Source organism: Typopeltis vanoorti, chromosome 21 (assembly GCF_054136105.1).
Source record: "Typopeltis vanoorti isolate ZY-2024b chromosome 21, IOZ_Tvanoo_1.0, whole genome shotgun sequence".
Classification (NCBI taxonomy): Eukaryota; Metazoa; Arthropoda; class Arachnida; order Uropygi; family Thelyphonidae; genus Typopeltis; species Typopeltis vanoorti.
In genome coordinates, this window is record NC_143569.1 from 32,151,943 (window position 1) to 32,170,974 (window position 19,032).

Here is a 19,032-nt window from a genome sequence, read left to right on the forward strand (position 1 = left end):
GAATCACATTGAGATGCAACGCCTATGGATATCCTGTACCGTCAGTTACGTGGAGAAGGGCTAATGGTAAGCGATGTTATCTGAAATGAAAATTTACTTTAGTTCCATTTCCGGGTAGATCTATGAATAATTTTCCATTTATTGCAAATAATAATTTCTTTTATCGTGGAGTACTGTCATACTGTAAAGTACTTTAAGTGAATTGTTGTCATTTATTTAAGTTTATTTTAAATGCTTATTTTCTAATTTCATGCTGAGTTGAGTTCTTTAAATCCTTGCAAAAGTAACTAAAGTAGAATGTGTCTCTATGATTTCTCTATTTTAAGTGTGCTTTTAAGACTGAATTCTTCCTGTTTGACGAAAAAATCAAAAGCATAAAAGTCTTATAAAGGATGTTCCCTTGTTTATTAATGTTAGAAAAACAATATAAATGGTACTTATAAATCCGTTACTTCCGATCGAAACTGACTAACATAATATTTTCTTCTTTAAATTATTTTTCCCTGATTGTCAGAACATAATAGTTTATATTCTGACAAGTAATACTTTATGTTCAGAACATGTAGAAAATACGGTGGGAAATAGGAAACAAAAAAACTATGTATAGTTTTAGAACTAACTAAAATGATCTAACCGCTTACTCATAACCTAGAATTAAGACGCTATGGTTTCCTAGACTTTCATGGGTGGAGTGCCATAAAAAATATCAAATTTTCTTTAAATAATTGAGATTTCAAATAGAAATATCCTGATTTGGATTTGGATTTCAATATTCAAATGATGATAACAGACATGTTCGGATTTGTGTTAAATCATTTTGTTTCACCCAGAAAATGGCTCACAACAAAGACCCATCAATAGTTCAATCAGAAAAGTTGTCTAGCTGTTAACTCAGATGTCTTCCTAATGGTTAAAATGTGACGTCATCTTCCCTGATTAATGAGAAAGGGAGGAGTGTAGGAATGTACAGGCACTTTTCATAAATAGTACTTCTATATTCTATAATAGCACACACACACACACACACATGAATTTATTTAAAATGAATGCATTTAATTTGATGTTCAAATGGAATAATGAAGTGGGATATTCGTCGAATTAGTGAAGACACGGGGATGAAATGTTTTCCCCAGAATGTGCAAGTAGATATCTTGCAGATAAATAGTCGACAAATGCTTATGAAATATTTAAGAAATTTACTCTTAGCTGACACAGGAGATGCAAGACACCCACACTAGAGATCCTCACTGATTAGCATGGCAGTGAGGATCTCGCATTACGACTGAAATTCATCATCAACGGAAGACATTCACAAAAATCCTAAGTCTATTTAGAAATTCAATCCATTTAGCCAACCAAATGTCATAATCAAGCATTATGATTATGTAGCACTTATTTGCTATAGCTTCAATATAGAAGAAAAAAAAAAGGAATTTTTTAACTGCACATCACAGAGCTTTCTTGAATACATAAGCATTATCAAATATACTAAAAAAAATTCTTGGTACATTGATATATGTATAGTTTTATAGTTCGTTCATCGAGTTATTGTCATATTCTACCAAAATTTATTTACAAAATTACAGACTCGACATTAGAAAAATGGTATTTAATATCCGGAGGTGGCCACTTGAGGCTCGAGGCTAATGGCTCTTTGACAATCCTAAAGGTTCAAGACAGTGATTCCGGTCACTACAGATGCGACGTGACTAATGGTATCGGAGAAGGTCTCCAGAAGAACGTAGAGTTAAAAATTAAAGGTAAATTCAATTTGATATCGAATATTAATCCGATATCAAATTGATATTAATCCAACATCTATGAACTGCTGCGATATTATTATTTTTTTATATATTTTGCATATAACCATTTCCCATGATATTAATTGTGACAATCATTTACTTTGCCTCTAATGTTATAATGTTAACCTCCATAGTTTTAATGGTACTCAATAGGTGTCGCTACCCAAACTGCATTGTTACTTTTAATATTAGTTGCTAATACGAATTTTTAAAAGTTTCAGTGCCTACCTCACTGTGAACTTCCTGTTAAAAATGTTTTCCTTCTTCCATAGTTTCGGAGTATGCGCACATTATACAAAGTAAATAATTTTAATTTACTATTAATCTATGAGTGCACATCATAATTTACATTAAAGTTTTATATTCTTTATAGTTAATTAATGCGTACCTGTAGTGCATATGAGTGAGATGCGGTTATACAAAATAACTATCGTATATATAATTATTATTTTTTAAGTAGGATGCTATATAACCATAACAGACTTTTTTAAAACCAAAACATCAACTCAATAGATGAAGAGCACATTTTTCTCCAATGCAGTTTATAAACAGAAGGGGAGAAATGTGCTAATAACTTAACATAATGCTAATTATAATTCAGGTAATTGTGAATTCAAAAATATTCTTTTATTTGTGATCTTATATTGAAATATTTAAATATAAATGTTTCAACCAGTATGGAATAAAGTAACTAAAAGTCAGTGCACAATACATACTAAGAAATGATGAGGTGCTTATAATCCTACAACAATATTCCTCAGTCTATTCGGATGCCATTCTGTAATTATTATTTTTCAGTAATTTGAACTTATAAATCTCTCAAGTCCACCTACAGGCAGAAGTAAGTTGTTTTGTTGATTGTTATGTTATTTATATGGTTAGAAGTCTAAAATATCTTTTCATTTCTCCCAAGCTTGAGTAGGTATACACAATCATGTACAATATTATATATATATATATATGTGTGTGTGTGTGTGTGTGTGTGTTCATTTGATTTCATGATGTTCTTGTTATCAAAAAAAAAAAACTTTTTTATGTATCATTAGCATGGTATTCCAAGGAAACAAAACTTGTAACTTAGTCACTCAACTAGCATTATAATCCTATTCATAGGATTATATATATATATATTCATAGGATTATATATATATATATATATATATATATATATTCATAGGATTATATATATATATATATATATATATATATATTCATAGGATTATATATATATATATATATATTCATAGGATTATATATATATATATATATATATATATATATATAGGATAGGATTATATATATAGGATAGGATTATAATGCTAGTTGGACATTAGCATTATAAATGCTACGGTCATGAAAAGTTGGGCTTACAACTATTTTGGTTACTCCATCATTAACAAAAGGAAACAGATAACCAAATGAGATACCAGACCTAATAACAGCATTATTAAAAGATCTATTAGAGAAAAATATATATTTCTTTAATTATATTTCTAAATAATAGAAATTATACAGGTGTACAAATATTAGAATATTTTTTTAAAAAAACTTTTAAAGCCTAAGCAAATTTTTTAAAAATATAATAAGATATTTTAAAATTCTATTAAATATTTAAGAAATATTTAAATTATTAAAATATAATTGAAACATATTTAAATAATATGAAATATATCATTATGATAAATATACATATATTCGCTTGACAGTGGTATGATAGGTAATAAAATGCTTAACAAAACAAATAATGATGTGTATATATATATATATAATTTTCTTTTTTTTAGAAAATACATTCTAATATAAAAATGTTTACAATTTTGGTCACAAATGAAAATATAAGCCTGGTTGTGTGCACGCGGAAGTGTTATGTATCTATTTCGATGTTTATATAATTTGTTTTAAAAAAAAAAACATTTATCAATTGTACCTGTATTAGTATTCTACATCATATGCTACTGAAGATGACGTTTAAAAAGTGTATTCTGTGATGTTATATTTTAGGTAAACATGTTTGTTTGCTGTTAAGTTAAAACAGCTCAAATCAACGACTATTTTGAAGTGTATATGGAAGGCGATTCAAAGCTAAGCACATTCATGACTGCTGATCTCATTTACAGTTATGAACTCAACAATGTCGTAATCGGGACACGCTCAAGAAGCACGCATAAAAAAAAAAAAAAACTTCTCAAACCTCGGTATGTGCGTTTGTGTGTGTATACGTACGGCAAATGATGACGACGCATCCTTTACGCTTCCAACTAAGCCTAACGACAACAACAACAACACACAATGGCAAGCGTTTATCGCTCACTACCCGACAGCCTTCACCCCTCACGTGGACCATCATTCCACGCAGTGTTCATTCACGTGAATGCCGGTCGTACAGCGGCGCTACGACTAGCTGCAATCTCTCGAGTCGTTTTCTACCGTGTGCCGCTGCGCCATGTTTTACCGGCTGGTGTGTGGGTAGTGTAAGGACACGCCGCGAATGATCCCTGCTGCGTTTTTCGAAGACGGATACCGAAGTCCAGGAAAAAATGGAGATGTCATAATTGGATTTCTTGCCCCCTCCCTTCGGAGGGCTATAAGGCATATGCGTCATGCATTGTGTAAAAGGTGTTCGAGGGAAAAAAAAATTGTGTGTGTGTTCGATTTTGGTGCTGTGAGCAAGATTGGAGAGTTCTACTCTGATAAAGCGACCTGGATTTTAGTTCCCGGATCGAAGTCGAAGCTCGTTTTGTAAATATCGCGATGATTTCAACATCTGAGAGAATGTTTGCCTGGATGTTGCTCCTCCTTGTATCCAGCCTTGTGGACGCCGAAGGTGAGTATGTGTGTGTGTGTGTGTGTGCATTTGCTCTTTTTCTTTATTGATATTACCGTCTTTTTTTCTTCCTTGTAAATTATGCAAAACTAAACTTTCCTTTATTAATATTAAAGAAAGTTGTGATGCATATTTTGCACTCAGAGCTTTAGCGCTAGTCAATACGCAGAAGCACATATTTTATGATCCTCTTTACTTCTTCAGTACGTTCGTATTTATTTTTCGTACGCTATTTATTATAAAGAAAACACCACTTTTAAGTCTTGAACTACTAAAGGAATTCGTTTTTTTTTTTCGTTAAGAAAGATGATTATTGCGATAAATCAATCTTTATGCTTCCTTGCACTGTATTTCCTTATGGTTACAAAGATGGCTTTTTTTTTCCCCTCTTAGTACCGAAATCCATGCAGCTGTAAGCGTTTTAAAACTATTCAGAAATGTATTCATCTACCTATGCTTTTAAGGTAGATTAAAACGAAATAATAATAATAAAAGAAAGAAGCAGTGCATGCGCTCTTTATCTGCATCTTTTGCTGCATCCTTTTTTCTCTCTTTCACTCTGACTGGTCATTTATGGACAATGCGTATTTCGATATTCGAAGTATTCCACCTTAGACGTCAAGAATGGACTTATTGAAGCAAGTCCATCTAAAAGGTTTCCATCCAAAGAATTTTCTTATAGTAAGTTCAAAAATAAAAGTACTTCTTGGATCCTTTAAGACAAGTGTCGATAGATTTTATGCTGTTTTAAAGACAGTTACGTTACAGCACGTTGCAACACTAAATTTAGTGTTTAAGTCTACACTAGTTTAACAAGTAATACATTAACTACTTCGGTAAATTAATATGCATATAATTTAATGTTTTGATTCTTCATTTTTTGATTAGTAACAACCGAGTACTTTTCATGCATGAAGACGCTAGTTTTCTAATACTATTCATAAGATATTGTTCTTTGCTATCAGCGTTTAACCAATTTAGATATAATACGCTTACTTGAAGCGACAGAAGGTTAATCCTATCATGTTACCATAAAGGATTATGCGCTGTATGGTTTTAATGGTAGATTTTAAGTAGTTGATTATGGCTAAGCACATGAAAACCTTTTTGTTTTGAGTGTTCTTAATATCTGTGCGTTCGTGGGGTGGGGTAGAGGAAACGTATGTCGAATTTTGTTATCTGTATCATGACTCGATCTAATCTACACATTACGTTGTAACAAATGATGATAACGTGATGAAATGTATTTCTTTTATGACTATCACTGAAGTATCGAGTACGAGAAGAAACAGCAGTGTGGGTGTGGCTTATTTGTATCCTGAAATGCTCGCCAATCAAAATAATCCGAAAGCAAGCGCTTTTATAAAGGGGAAAGAAAATAATCAATAGAAAGCATAGGTCAAAGTAATGAGGGAGAGAACGTTTAAGTATGTGGTAAAGAAAAATGATTGTGTTTTCGTTTCGTTTTTTCTTAATTCTGTTTGCTACTCTAGTCATAATGATTCAGTAATTAATCAATGAAGATTTAAGTCAGACGTAGTGGATTACATCCTGTTGTGGCAGTGATAATGTCTACCTTTGGATGAGCAATAGAAAAAAATAATTGGAAACAATATTGATTTGTTACTACTTATGTGAAAGACAGTCAGCACCCTAAAATCTGTTTGTGAATAAAAAATAATCAAATGAAAAACTTGCAGTTATTCCAAAGTGTATATATCATGTTATTGAAACAGTTTTTTTGATCACTGCTAGTTGAACATCGTTGTCATCTTTGAACATTTTTTTCAACTGATTCTCTTTATTTATTTATGCATATAACTTGAACTGGATTATATCAAATGCAGAAATTATTTGACTCTTAATAAGTATACGTTTTTTTTAAAACCAAAATGTTAAGCAAGGATCATTTTTATAATGATATTCTACCTGAAACAATATCAATGACATTGAAAATTCTACAGAAATTTTTATTATTAATATGTTGCTTACATAACTTATTAATATAAACTATTATACAAAGAAGTGTTTCGTATGTTTTATTGTTATTTTTTATTTGAAATTTCAGTCGAAATGATTAGCGTTTGTGGGTAGGTGGAAGATGAAGGTCTAATTCATATCTGAAGAGTTCAGATATTAAAGAATTTATAGCTCGTTTATAAATTATTTGACTTCAGTTTTTTGAAATTTCTGATCCTGTTATACTACGGATCAAAACTGGGTGCAACGTGGCATTTCGACGATGTCAAATTTATAAAGTTTTATTTTTATTTATTTATTTTTTTGCCCTTGTATACTTTATGATGAACTTATATCAATAAATACTTATAACGGAATTTACCGTTATACATCTCTCTCCCTCTTATTTTTTTGTGGTGCTTTTTAACAATATATTAAGTGGGAGTGTTGGAAATTATCACGTATTGATTTAAGCGCAGTGCTTCACAAGCTGGATAGTGTTTATGAAACTCTAGGTACGTTACTCTTCTTGGGATGGATAAATCCTTTCTCTAGAATATTTTATTTTATTATTTTATATGGGATCATTTTTAATCTATCCATATAGGATTTATCTATGTTAATGTTTAACTTTGAGTTAGGGGGAAAAATCTTTATCTATGGTTCGATCTGACAGGACGCTTAGCCGAATTCATTGAATGAATGAGACATAATTCGCCTTATGAAAAGTTGTTCAACAAAAAATAAATAAACTGTTTTGATTCGTATTAGGCGTCAATAAAAATATTTGAATTCATGCAGTATGTCTCAACAAAATCACCTGAATATTTTTAATTATAGAAAATTTGGGACTGTTTGTTTCTAGTACGCTTTATGTTGAACCTTCTGCAAAGCATTAAAAATAACAAATGGTGACGCTCCTTTGAGTATGAAGCTAATGCATGAAATGCTTTGAGAAAATGTCTTCCAGAGTATTATCCCAATAAAAAAGCTCTTTTGCTCTTTCTTCCTTCCTTCCCATTTCCCGAGAAATGAAGATGACTAGGAAGGAGCTTGAATTACCCTCTACCCTACCAATATTGTTGTCAATTTAGCAGCTCAATCAGGAAGAACCACAGGCTAAATGCTAACAAAAAGAAGTACAGTAATGACATCCGATTGTATTTGGACTGGGAACACTCATTAAGGTGTAGTAATCATCGAAGTCAGCACAATGACATGAAACAGATTGGCCATCGAGACGAAATAGCTATGATTGACTTTTCTTTCGAAATAACTTAAAAAAAAAATCAAATAAAAGTAAGTTAAAATGATCTGGTTTGGATCGACTCTACTATACCTATGGAATCTACCATTTAGAATTCTTTACTCGTGGATGAAAGATCAGTTTTCAAAATTTAGTGTGCACGACACCAGAATACGAACTGTGAATCTTATTCTTTCGAATAATTGCATTCTTTGTAACCTGTTTCTTTAGAATCTGATAAGCTGTACGCATGACTAACGAAGCTTAAACTTTAGAAAGTCTTTTCCCTCTTTTGAGTTTTGAATATCTGAAGTGTAATTGTTTAGAAATTTTTGACCGCAAGAAATGCATGAGAAACCAGAAATTGTACATGTATTGGGCGTTATGGCCATGCAGAAATACGTAATAAAAACAAAAATATTTTTTCTTTCTCTATCTCTCTGCTCATTACAAAGAATACACCTTCTCTCTCACACACACACACACACACACACACACACACACACACACACACACACACACACACACACACACACACACACACACACACACACACACACACACACACACACACACACACACACACAGAGAGAGAGAGAGAGAGTCTAGTGCAATAATCACTATAATCAAAGGGAATTTAACGTAAGCTGAGTCTTAGTAAAGCGTTTTGCAATCTCATTCGCAAACAGGAATAGACCTGAAGTGTTTTGAAACGATCAAGATCAGGATAATCACAAATACGTTGAAAAGTGGTAACACATCACCGATGTCAAAGTAGTTTTGAATTCGCATCATAAAAAAACAGACTTCCCTTGAAAGTATTTTTATATGTTAATATCTCTTTCTTGTCTATAAAAACTTTTATAGATATTTTCCTGAAGCTTACAGGAAAATATCGGAAGTTACCCGAAGGATATTTATGAAGCTCTCCTTGTTAAGTTCACGTTTGGTTTCTGACAGTAGTGGAAGTTAGATTTTATTTTGTTCCTATCACAAGCAAAATGCATCCACAATTTATTTTTAAGATGCTATGAATAGAAGAGATGCATTTCTATCGATTAATATCGGCCTGCGTCAATACTCAGAATGTCTCATTTGAGAAAAGATCATTAAGGAATAAATAATAAATATAGGAATACTGACATGACCTTAAAAGGTCATGTCAGTATTCCTATATTTGCCAAAATACACAATACTTCACAGCAAACTTCATTGGCACGGGCAGAATGGAATGGGGGGGGGGGATGAGGGAATCTTCATGAACATGGTCTCTTAAAGAGACCATATTCACAAGATTTTGTTATAGTACTTCTTAAAAGACAACGATGACTATTGAAATCGTATGTTTCTTCTGCTGATAATGCCATGTGAAGAATATATGCATCAATTATTAGAGAAATGTCCAATCCACATCATGGATCAGAAAAACAAACATAAAATATCATTTGAAGGCATCGGCAACATCTAGTATCGAGCATTTTAATTCTATTAAGTTTACCCTAAATCAAGCATTCTTCTGATCTTCTGATTTAAAGACACAAAATAAGAGAGAGAGAAAGATATTGTATTGACTCAATAAACAACACGAAAAGGAAAGGCACAATCTAGTAAAGTATTATAATAAGTATATTTATAGTTTGTTTATGCCAATTAAATTATAGAAGCATTTGTATGTATCATCTTATGTTCTTTCAAAACGAAATTTTTTTATGAGTTTTAAATTCTTTCATTTAAACAAAATGTGTGTACTGAGCCCAGCAAAGAGTTTATTCCATAAAGGCTCTTATAGAATGAATGAAATTTCAAAAGATACAACGTTATCATAATATAAGTGACTTAAAGAGAGATAAGAATCCGCACCTTTCAGGTCTACTCAAAGTCCTTCATGCGTGAATTGCTTCATTTGGTGAATAGGCCTTATTTTTTATCTTATCAATATTCTCACCGTCAAACACTTGAAACAAACGTACAGTCTTCAATAATCTGACGTGTAAAAGAGGAACGACGATAATCAGTAACCTCAGAACAGTGGATCTTCGAGCAGAAATCTATTTCCCCTTACTTAAATAAATGGCTTCGACATCTCAGCTAATATTTACGCTCTTGAACTTCTTTTCAAAGAGTAAATTGCATCTAGAACACAAGGTCGGAGTTCACCTACACGCCTATTTCCGCACTTTACTGATTTCTGTGCCACGAGAACTCACTTCATCTACAGCGAGTTAAAATTTTATATCCGGGAAACTTCTCCATGTTTGTTCTGTAGAATTGGGTTCCCGGATTATCAGATTCTTAACCCTACTCACGGTATTAATGAACTCATGTATTATAGCGCAAAAATTTGCACAGATGACACACACACACACACACACAATGATTTTCACTGTATTCCTGTATATGATTTTGTTTATCCTTCAGAGAGGAATAATAAACAACAACAAAAAATTTCTTTCGAAATTCCATTTGAAATAATTGAAGGCTAAAGCAGTTGCTCACTAGACTTAATATTTTCCTTTTTTTATTGACAATTATGAACTTTTTTAAACACACTATTTACCTAGATCATCATAAATGACTGATTCGCACGTGCTGTGATTTTTTTTTTTTTTTTTTTTTTTTTTTGAAATGGTGACGAGTATATTGTTTAAGTGAATTCCACTTAAGAAAGTTTCCAAGCCTGCAAAACAATTGAATAAGTGTGCTATAGAAACCAATCATGGTCTCTTTTTTCAAACTTCTGACTCTAACAAGCAGAAGAGAAGTCTCGCATCAAACGATGAAAATCATCCACTACCAAAGCTACCCACAGCCTGTTCATTTGGATAACGCATACATTATCCACTCGGACAACAACTTGATGGGCAACTTCTCTTTTTAAAAAAATGCACTTGTGGCAGAGAAGAAAATAATGCAATATCTCTGCACTAGACCACCGAAATCAAAAATGAATAGCTAAATCAAATAATTTTTGTATTTTGGGATTCTATACGTAGGATGCTCATTGCTCATAAATTTCTTGATTTTCAAAGTTCATGAGACTTACTAAGCCGAATAAAAACTAAAATGACAGTACATAATATTTATTCATTTTAGATAACTGATACTCGTAACTTTAGTAAACTATTTAATTTAATTCATGAATGCAAATAGATATTAATGTATCCAAAACTCAGTACGTTATATTCATTTTTGATTGAAAAGTCGAACAATTTCTCAAATTGCAAGATGAAATTGAAAGTTTATTTTTCACTTGGTCAGAGTATAATAAATTTAGTTTAATCCTTTATCCAAGTGTGAGCAAAGTGTGTACAACACCAGGTGGTACAACACCTGGTGTTGTACCACCTTACCCCAGTCCTGAAGATACTTTCAGGCGCAAACTTTGTTTGCTCACACTTGGATAAAGGATTAAACTAAATTTATTATGCAAGATGAAAGTTCATCTCGACGAATCAGATAATTTTTATTGGAAACAGTTGTTGCCCAAAATCCAGTTACGAGGTCAGAAGGGTTTATTTACGGCCATTGTAGTTATATGTTTAAAAAAATATATATGGATGGAAGTAATATTTCCAAAAATAATTTAAATTGTTAGTTTGAATTCGATGCATCAAAGTTAATTTGGAGGCTTTGGTAAGATTCAAATGTCATGATCAATTATTTGTGCTCATCATTATAAAAAAATATGAGTATTACGAACTCGACAGGTGCAACGTGAAAAATGAAAATTCTACAGAAGTCATAAATGGAAAACACCATAAGTGATTGCATTTGATGAATAGCTCTCCTGGTCTATTCTAAATTAAGGAAGAAAAAAAAATCTGAAATTTCGGACTCTACTAGCTCCTTGGTCTTCTCCATACAACAATAAACACTATCTATGAGGCCAGTGGTTACTATTGCATGTGTTCTTCCTATGAAGAACACATGCAATACTGGTTGCTGTTTTGGGGAGTGAAAAACCCCGAGTTTCCAAGAGGAAAAACTCTCCCGACCTCGTATGAGACTGCGAACTTATCTACATTTATTTTGATCAGCACAGAGCATTTTTCGGATATAAGCAACACCGAATTGCATGCTGGTATCCTATGAATCCTCTTCGCCGTTTTATCGATCTGTTTTTGAAATATTTATTGAAGTGTCATAACAGAGGCATTGCTGGAAGAACTTCAATGTTATTTGCTTATTAACTTACTTGCAATTTGAACTCAGCTGGTGAACGTCACTGTTTATGCACCAAAAGGCTATTAGTTCGAGTCCCACTAAAGGCACTTACGTCAATACAGTTCTCTTTGGGAAAGCTAATAGTTTCTTGAGCTTATAAAAGCTTAAAAGAACGTTTAAAAATGAATTATGTGCATTCTCGGGATTCACATGTCACACCAGCAAAGGTTTTGCATGATTTTAGATGATTGTAAGAAAGCATACAAATATACCAAAACCTTATTGAAGTAATTATGCATAGTTGGGAATGTGAGAATATCACTAAATATTATATACGCATAATTACATATACACATAGGCTAATATAAATTATATACACATTTATTTTAGTCTTAGGATCCCGTTTTACGTACATTAGCCTTGGGATCCCGTTTTACGTACATTAGCCTTGGGATCCCGTTTTACGTACATTAGCCTTAGGATCCCATTTTACGCATGCATGCCTTGTATTCCTGTCTTACGTATATAAGCCTTAGAATCCTTTTTTATGCATATATCATCAAGTTTTCATTTAATTGAATACTGTCTCTTGAAGGTTTATAAATTTCCCTCTTCGGATGTTTCTTTCCACTACACCTGTCTTTAAATACCAAGTTATTTTCTCATATATTTTGATTATTTTAAATGAACATCTCGAAACGCTTAATGTAATCTTCTGTTTCTCTTAGCAAGTTTGCGTATATATGATCCACTTCAAGTGAGCTCTGAGTGCAATATGGCATCCCCACCACCTCTTAAACGGTTCTTTGAGACGCATCATTTAGCCGCAATGCGAGCGAGATGGATTTATGAATGATTTTTAAAAAACTGGAAGACAAAAAGAAAATTAAAATAATTGTATTGATTTCTTTTCTAGGAAAACCCATGATACAACCTTTTACTTTTCCAAAAAATGTTACGGATGGACAGAGTATAAAAACGTTTTGTGTTGCCACGTCCTCCAGTCGACCTCTGACCTTTCAGTGGAGAAAGAACGGATCACCATTAGCTCATTCTTCAGGGATTAAAATACAAACTCATGATGATTTTTCTGTGTTAGCTATAGACCCAACTGATTACCACAGTTCAGGGAATTATACGTGTGTAGTCAGTAACTCCGTGGGAACAGATAGTTTTACTGCAGAACTAAGTGTGTTCGGTAAGTTCAGTTCAGAAATGCTTATTAAATCTTACGCAGGAAGCAAGGTTAAATCTTACAAATCATTAAGAGAGTATATAAGTCTATTACATTATTTCTAAAATATGGTGTTTTAAATATTTTTTTAAAATTATCTGATTTCAATATTAAAAATAATTAAGTTTATTATAACTAGATTGATTATTTTAATATCTTTAGTTTTTTTAATTAAATTCGTTAAATATATGAAATTTATTTTATAATATTTATTAAATTCTGAAATATTGAAAATGGCTTTAATAGTATATAATATAATATTTAATATAATATTATGATTGCTAATCAAGGACGCAGCAGCTAACTTTAATATTACTTCATATAAACAAAGCTTAGATTTCAGCAATAGTCAACTGATTTTGGATGAAACGTTTACCAACAATGCAGATATATCTAAATATTCAATGAATTACTGCTGGTGCTACTCGCCCTTAGGGGTTGGAATTTTATACAATCATCTTTCAAGTTCCGGACTTAATTTGTTTTACTCTGATTATATTTTCCACCTGAAATACGCTATACAAATTACGTGATCTTTTACCAACTTGAATGAATCTCGCTTTTACATCGACAATTGCAAGTGATGCGATGTCAACAGGCACAAAAAGAAATTCTAGATAACGTGCACAGTGTAGCCACACGTCACCCACATGCCTGCCAAGTAAAATAGGATCATTTAAATCGGAATCCTCGACATCTATATGACGAGTTCTCTGTGACTAACACAACACAGTGGCGTCGATGGTTACTTCGGCTATATGATGGTGAGATCGCGTGCCAGTTTCCATCTCGTAGCCTGCGCGCGCGCGCGCACGCACACACATCTAAACCCTGGAGACATGCTGTCTGCTGGACATTAACAAACAGTTTGCTGATAACTGGGCGTGTAGGAAGCCTAGTGAAACGGGTTAATGCTATTCTTTGTAGCATTTTATTCTACGCTTACTTGCCTTGGTGTTAACTAAATGTCATTTTTAAACTCTCTTTCAAAACTAATTTACTGATATAATGTCTAGCAGGTATATGCCCTAATAAATAGAAAATTGGCCAGTTTTGTTTCAAATCGGGACGTGTGTTAGCGAGAGACGCCTCTTCGATATACTCCCAACCCCTTTACCTGTAAAATAATCATAATAAATGCATTTAAATATATAGTAACAGTTAAATAAAAATTAATAGGCATTAAATAAATGTGAAGACATGGGAATGCATTCCTGTCTGTCATTGCACCCTTTTAAAATGTGCAATTTTTAAACTAATAAATTTCAAAATTTGGTGACGTAAGCTAGGGTTTCTTTTTATTTACGCAGTGACAGTCGTATTGAGGAAGGTTTATAATAATAGTAAGTTTTATAAGATTTATAAACTAGTAAATTTTATTGCAACAGTTTTTTAAAATACCATTTCCCCTTTTAATATGATATGCTAACGAATTTAAATCCTTCCTGCCTTTTATTGGAATGGGAATTCAGAACTATTTTTAGTCCAACAGCTGAATCAGATGTATAATTTTATGATGTCATATTATTGTCACGTATTGCAGTTGTTTAGAAAAAAAAACTAGTTCATCTGTCTGCAACGTCATCAACATGGTTCACTCTCTACATAATGCAGCGAGTGTTATTTAGCTAATGGAGGCTATCTCACTTAGTATAGCATCATCAATCTTTTCATGGTTAATATTATAATACAATATTAATTATTGTTATTAATGGGAATAATTTCATATTTCAATACAGTGTTCACTATATGACGAGTTTTTAAATTTCTTGTTTAGCTGGAAATGTGCGCAGACCAAAATGCGCAATTGCCCAAAAGAATGACACATTGTAGTAGTAATGGCATCATTTTTTTTTTAATACAATTTCTTTACACAGACTATTTTTATCTTTCTCTCCCACGGTCCGCTCGATCATTTCCCTGCTGACTTGTACTTTGTCCACTTACTAAAAATTAGCTAATGTTCATAAAGGAAAAAGCTAGTTCCAGCCAAAAATTGTCAGCAGTCAGTCTGGTATTTTTAAATTCGATAGTGATGTTCTCTAGTTCATTACAATAAGGGTCAGATCCATTTTTGTCAATCCTTTAATCAACTAAATTAGATCTGCCCGTTTGGCTTTCTGCCAATCAGTAGAAAAGTACCAGTTTTACTTTTTGATCCCGTTCTTGTTCTGTCACACCAGCAGATGAAACCCCTTAATTCACGGGGACTCTTGAGAGTGGCTGGAATACGACATTAATCAATAAAGGATCACTTCTCTTTATTGCATTGCTGGAAAGGTTGTCCCAGTAGTCCAATTACGGATTGTTCACCGGTGCTCTTCCTGTTACAATTTAAAGGCCTTATTCGGTTATTTTTTTTTTTAGACTAAATATTACGAAACGTGGAAAGACAGAAAAAAAAGACCATTTTGTTGTTGTTTTGGAGTCTTCCTTGTTTTCAGAAAAATTCCACTCTGTATCACTGCAGGAATTGCCCCATCACAGTAGGTTGACTTGTGTAGTTTGAAGGCTGTTTTGAGTGGAGTCACTTGCTACAAAATTTCCAGTGCATATCACTGTAGTTAATATTTATTAAACTGAATTTCAAATTTTTTTACTCATCTTAGCAGTTTATCACTAAGGAGAGTATTTGTTACATTATGCTATTCATTTTGGCTTGGTTTGTCGAGTGATTAGCGTATCCATTCAAATCTCGCCGTGGCCATGGATGTTTGTGATTGTTGTCTTTCGGTTTAAATTTCATCAACCGGTGTGTGAGGCCACCTTCTGCTTAGTGGATGTCTAAAGTGGTGTAAAAATAGTTCGATGTTTGTTCTCGAGAGCAAGGTTCCGGATTGTGTAAAATATACAAAAAAAGTGTTGAATTGATAAAAATAGACAAAGCTTTTTTTTCTGTTGTGTTTATTTCTGTATATCGGTACTTTTTTGTGTATGTCAGTACTTTTTTGCTTATTTCTATTTTGTCTATGTCAGTACTATTTTATCTATTTCTATTTTGTCTATGTCGTTACTTTTTTTATCTATTTCGTCTATGTCGTTACTTTTTTTATTTATTTCGTCTATGTCGTTACTTTTTTTATTTATTTCGTCTATGTCGTTACTTTTGGTCTTTTTCTATTTGTCTATTTCGGTACTAACGTACTATTTGTTTACACTCCTTTAGTGGGTGGAAGTCACAAAACAAACAAAATAAATGAACAGAAATGTCTCCTCTTGTATTGAAACTAAAATGATGTCACAAATTCTGCCTTTTAATGTTCAACACCTATTTCGTTTCGTCCTCAGAATATCTCCATAGTTCCGGGAAGTTGACTGTTCACTATTAGGATAAACTTCTTATATCATTTCTTATTTCCATAGGTTAGTCTTGTCGTCTCCATCTGTTACAGAGACTTTTTTTTTTATTTTCATCTGTCATCTAAATGCTCATGTTTTGCAAGGCATTTTCAATAGTTTTCTTCAGATGTTTGTCTAACATTTTATCTTAAGGATAGTTTTCTTAGATGGGACCATCTGTTTACTTAATGGTAAGGCTGTTCCTTATTTAAACCCACCCTTGAAATGTTTTCTTTGCACTTTTAGGTGATTCTACAAGAGCTTTCGTTCAAGAAATATGATCTTTCTAATGGTGAGAGTCCACATCCTTTTTCATTTTTGTTTTTCTACTTATAGACATACAAACTAACCTTGAAGGAGTCACGTACTGAAGATGGGGTGTGCGAGGTGATATAGCATCCTTTTTTTTAAAAAAAAGCAAAAAAAAAAACATTAATGTACTTTAAGAGCTAAAAAATTAAGACATTAAAGAATATTCCAAAAATTTCTTAGATGACTTGTCAATCGAATCCAATACCCCCCCCCCCCTCCAGAAAAAAAGGGGAAATGTTTGATTTGGTATCATTTCAAGGAGAAAAAATATTAAAATTCAATGCATTATTAAAACTCATACTCATTTTGAATTAAATTAAATAAATAAGCAGTTTCTTTCTTTCCTTTTTTTAAAGATATCTCGAATGATCTATCATTTTCTTTTATGTATTTTCACAGCCTTAGATAAATAATGATATTCACAATATTCGAAAGATTTTGATTAATAAAGAAAACAAAATTAATAAAGTATAGAAATTATTTTACGTTAGGGCTAGTTTCAACAAGACTGGGTGACAGTTAATCTGATAATTTAAAAAGCCTATTAAGCACGTATTGTTGAGCGCTCTCACTAAATTAGTAGGGGAAGATCCAAAATTGTCCACTAGATGTCCTTCACTAAGTAACTTTCTTTCCTGTAATTTTAAAGTGCCACCTTGAGGGATGAAGTACCCGGATGGCGATGTACTCTGTTTTGAGTGCTCTTGCTGATTCTTCTAGATGTCACTTCTGTGCTTTTTCATTCTAATAAAAGAGAATTGCATTCTCCTATACACATGCACAAAAAAAATTCGTATCCTCTGGGTATCAGTGTCTGATCACGAATGTCCTTTACAGAGTCAAAATTCTGTACACATATTTGTCAGCTACTCAAAGAATAATAAGTGATAGTGAAAAAGTAGAGAACTATAGTGAATGGATTAGCTGCCTCAACTGTTAAGACTCCCCCACTTCTTTTTTATAAATTAATAATCCATGATAAAATGTGCAAATCTGCTGATTTTTCCTGGCAATAGTAAAAAGAATTATATATATATATTGATAAACAAGTGACAGATCAACTGTTTTTCCTGAATAACACTGAAGTGCAAGATAGCAAATGTAACTTTTTATTTCATATCTGTGTTTTATTAATCTTTCTGTGTTTCCTTCTCATAATAGTTTCATTTAATCGCCTTTTTATAATCAAAAACATTTGTGTTCACTTAGTTCCTTAATGTTAAGGTGTGCGTTTTTAATCTCTGTGCACAGTTCACTTTGATCAAAGGTTATCTTATAAAGATTTCTTTGGTTGTTCTAAGAGTGTTTCTCTTCATCTCAAGAAAAGTTATTAGATACTAGTCGCCAGTTTTAGTGTAGCTGTTATCTAATCTTTGGGCTATCGAGACGGGTCATTAACCCATTTTCGAACGCTTCATTTTTTCTCAAAATGTTATCAACTCAATCATATTTTCTATTAGTACACTTGTTTAAAAGCTTCCGAAATATCCGTCCATTATTCGTTACAAGTACTTAGAATTTTTTTCTCAAGATCTTGCAGTATGGATGTTGTTCCATCTGAGTAAATGGTTGGAAACATAATGGATTGTTCGAATCCCGGAAACACGCAAAACTAATAGTTGTTTTCAATGTAGAAGCTTAATAGTAATTTTTATCTTTAGTAGTTTTACGTTTTCGTGTGCCATGTCTTACTTCTTTCTTTTGATCTATTTGTTGTTTATTTTATTGGTGTTCTTGTTAATTTTAAATTACGATTAAAGATATTAAAAAAAGATAAAGAAACCATTCTGTGGTAGATCACAATGTATTGCAGACGTGTTTCGTTTTTATCGTTGCAGTAAAATGTTTTAATATCTTAACCTTTTAATAGTTAGAAGCACAGATATTTAACACGTCAAAATTTGTAAAACACTATTTTAATCTGATTTAAGCCATTGTATAAGAAGGATATTAAACTTAACCTGTCATGCATTTAGATAATTTCATGTGAACCGCTTATGTAAATACTATAATAATCACGCAGACAGGATGGTATCAAAGGACGTCTGCAGACAAAAAAAAAAAAAAAAAAAAACTACTCATACCGACATGACCGTTATAGGAATAACGAGCTTTTCCTATTACACAAATGTCCTTGAACTGCTAGTCTGCG

The 19,032-nt window shown here is 32.3% G+C and overlaps 1 protein-coding gene across 2 annotated transcripts in view; it reads left to right on the plus strand.

The window, feature by feature from the left end:
• Window positions 1-4,174: 4,174 nt before the first annotated feature.
• LOC150094717 (cell adhesion molecule Dscam1-like) overlaps window positions 4,175-19,032 on the plus strand; it is a 101,634-nt gene continuing 86,776 nt past the window's right edge. For both annotated transcript variants that reach the window (XM_090410844.1, XM_090410843.1), the window contains exons 1-2: window positions 4,175-4,626; window positions 12,912-13,193. In XM_090410844.1, the coding sequence (XP_090266970.1) occupies window positions 4,554-4,626; window positions 12,912-13,193 (355 nt within the window). In that variant the 5' untranslated portion in view covers window positions 4,175-4,553. The remainder of the gene's footprint in view (window positions 4,627-12,911; window positions 13,194-19,032) is intronic.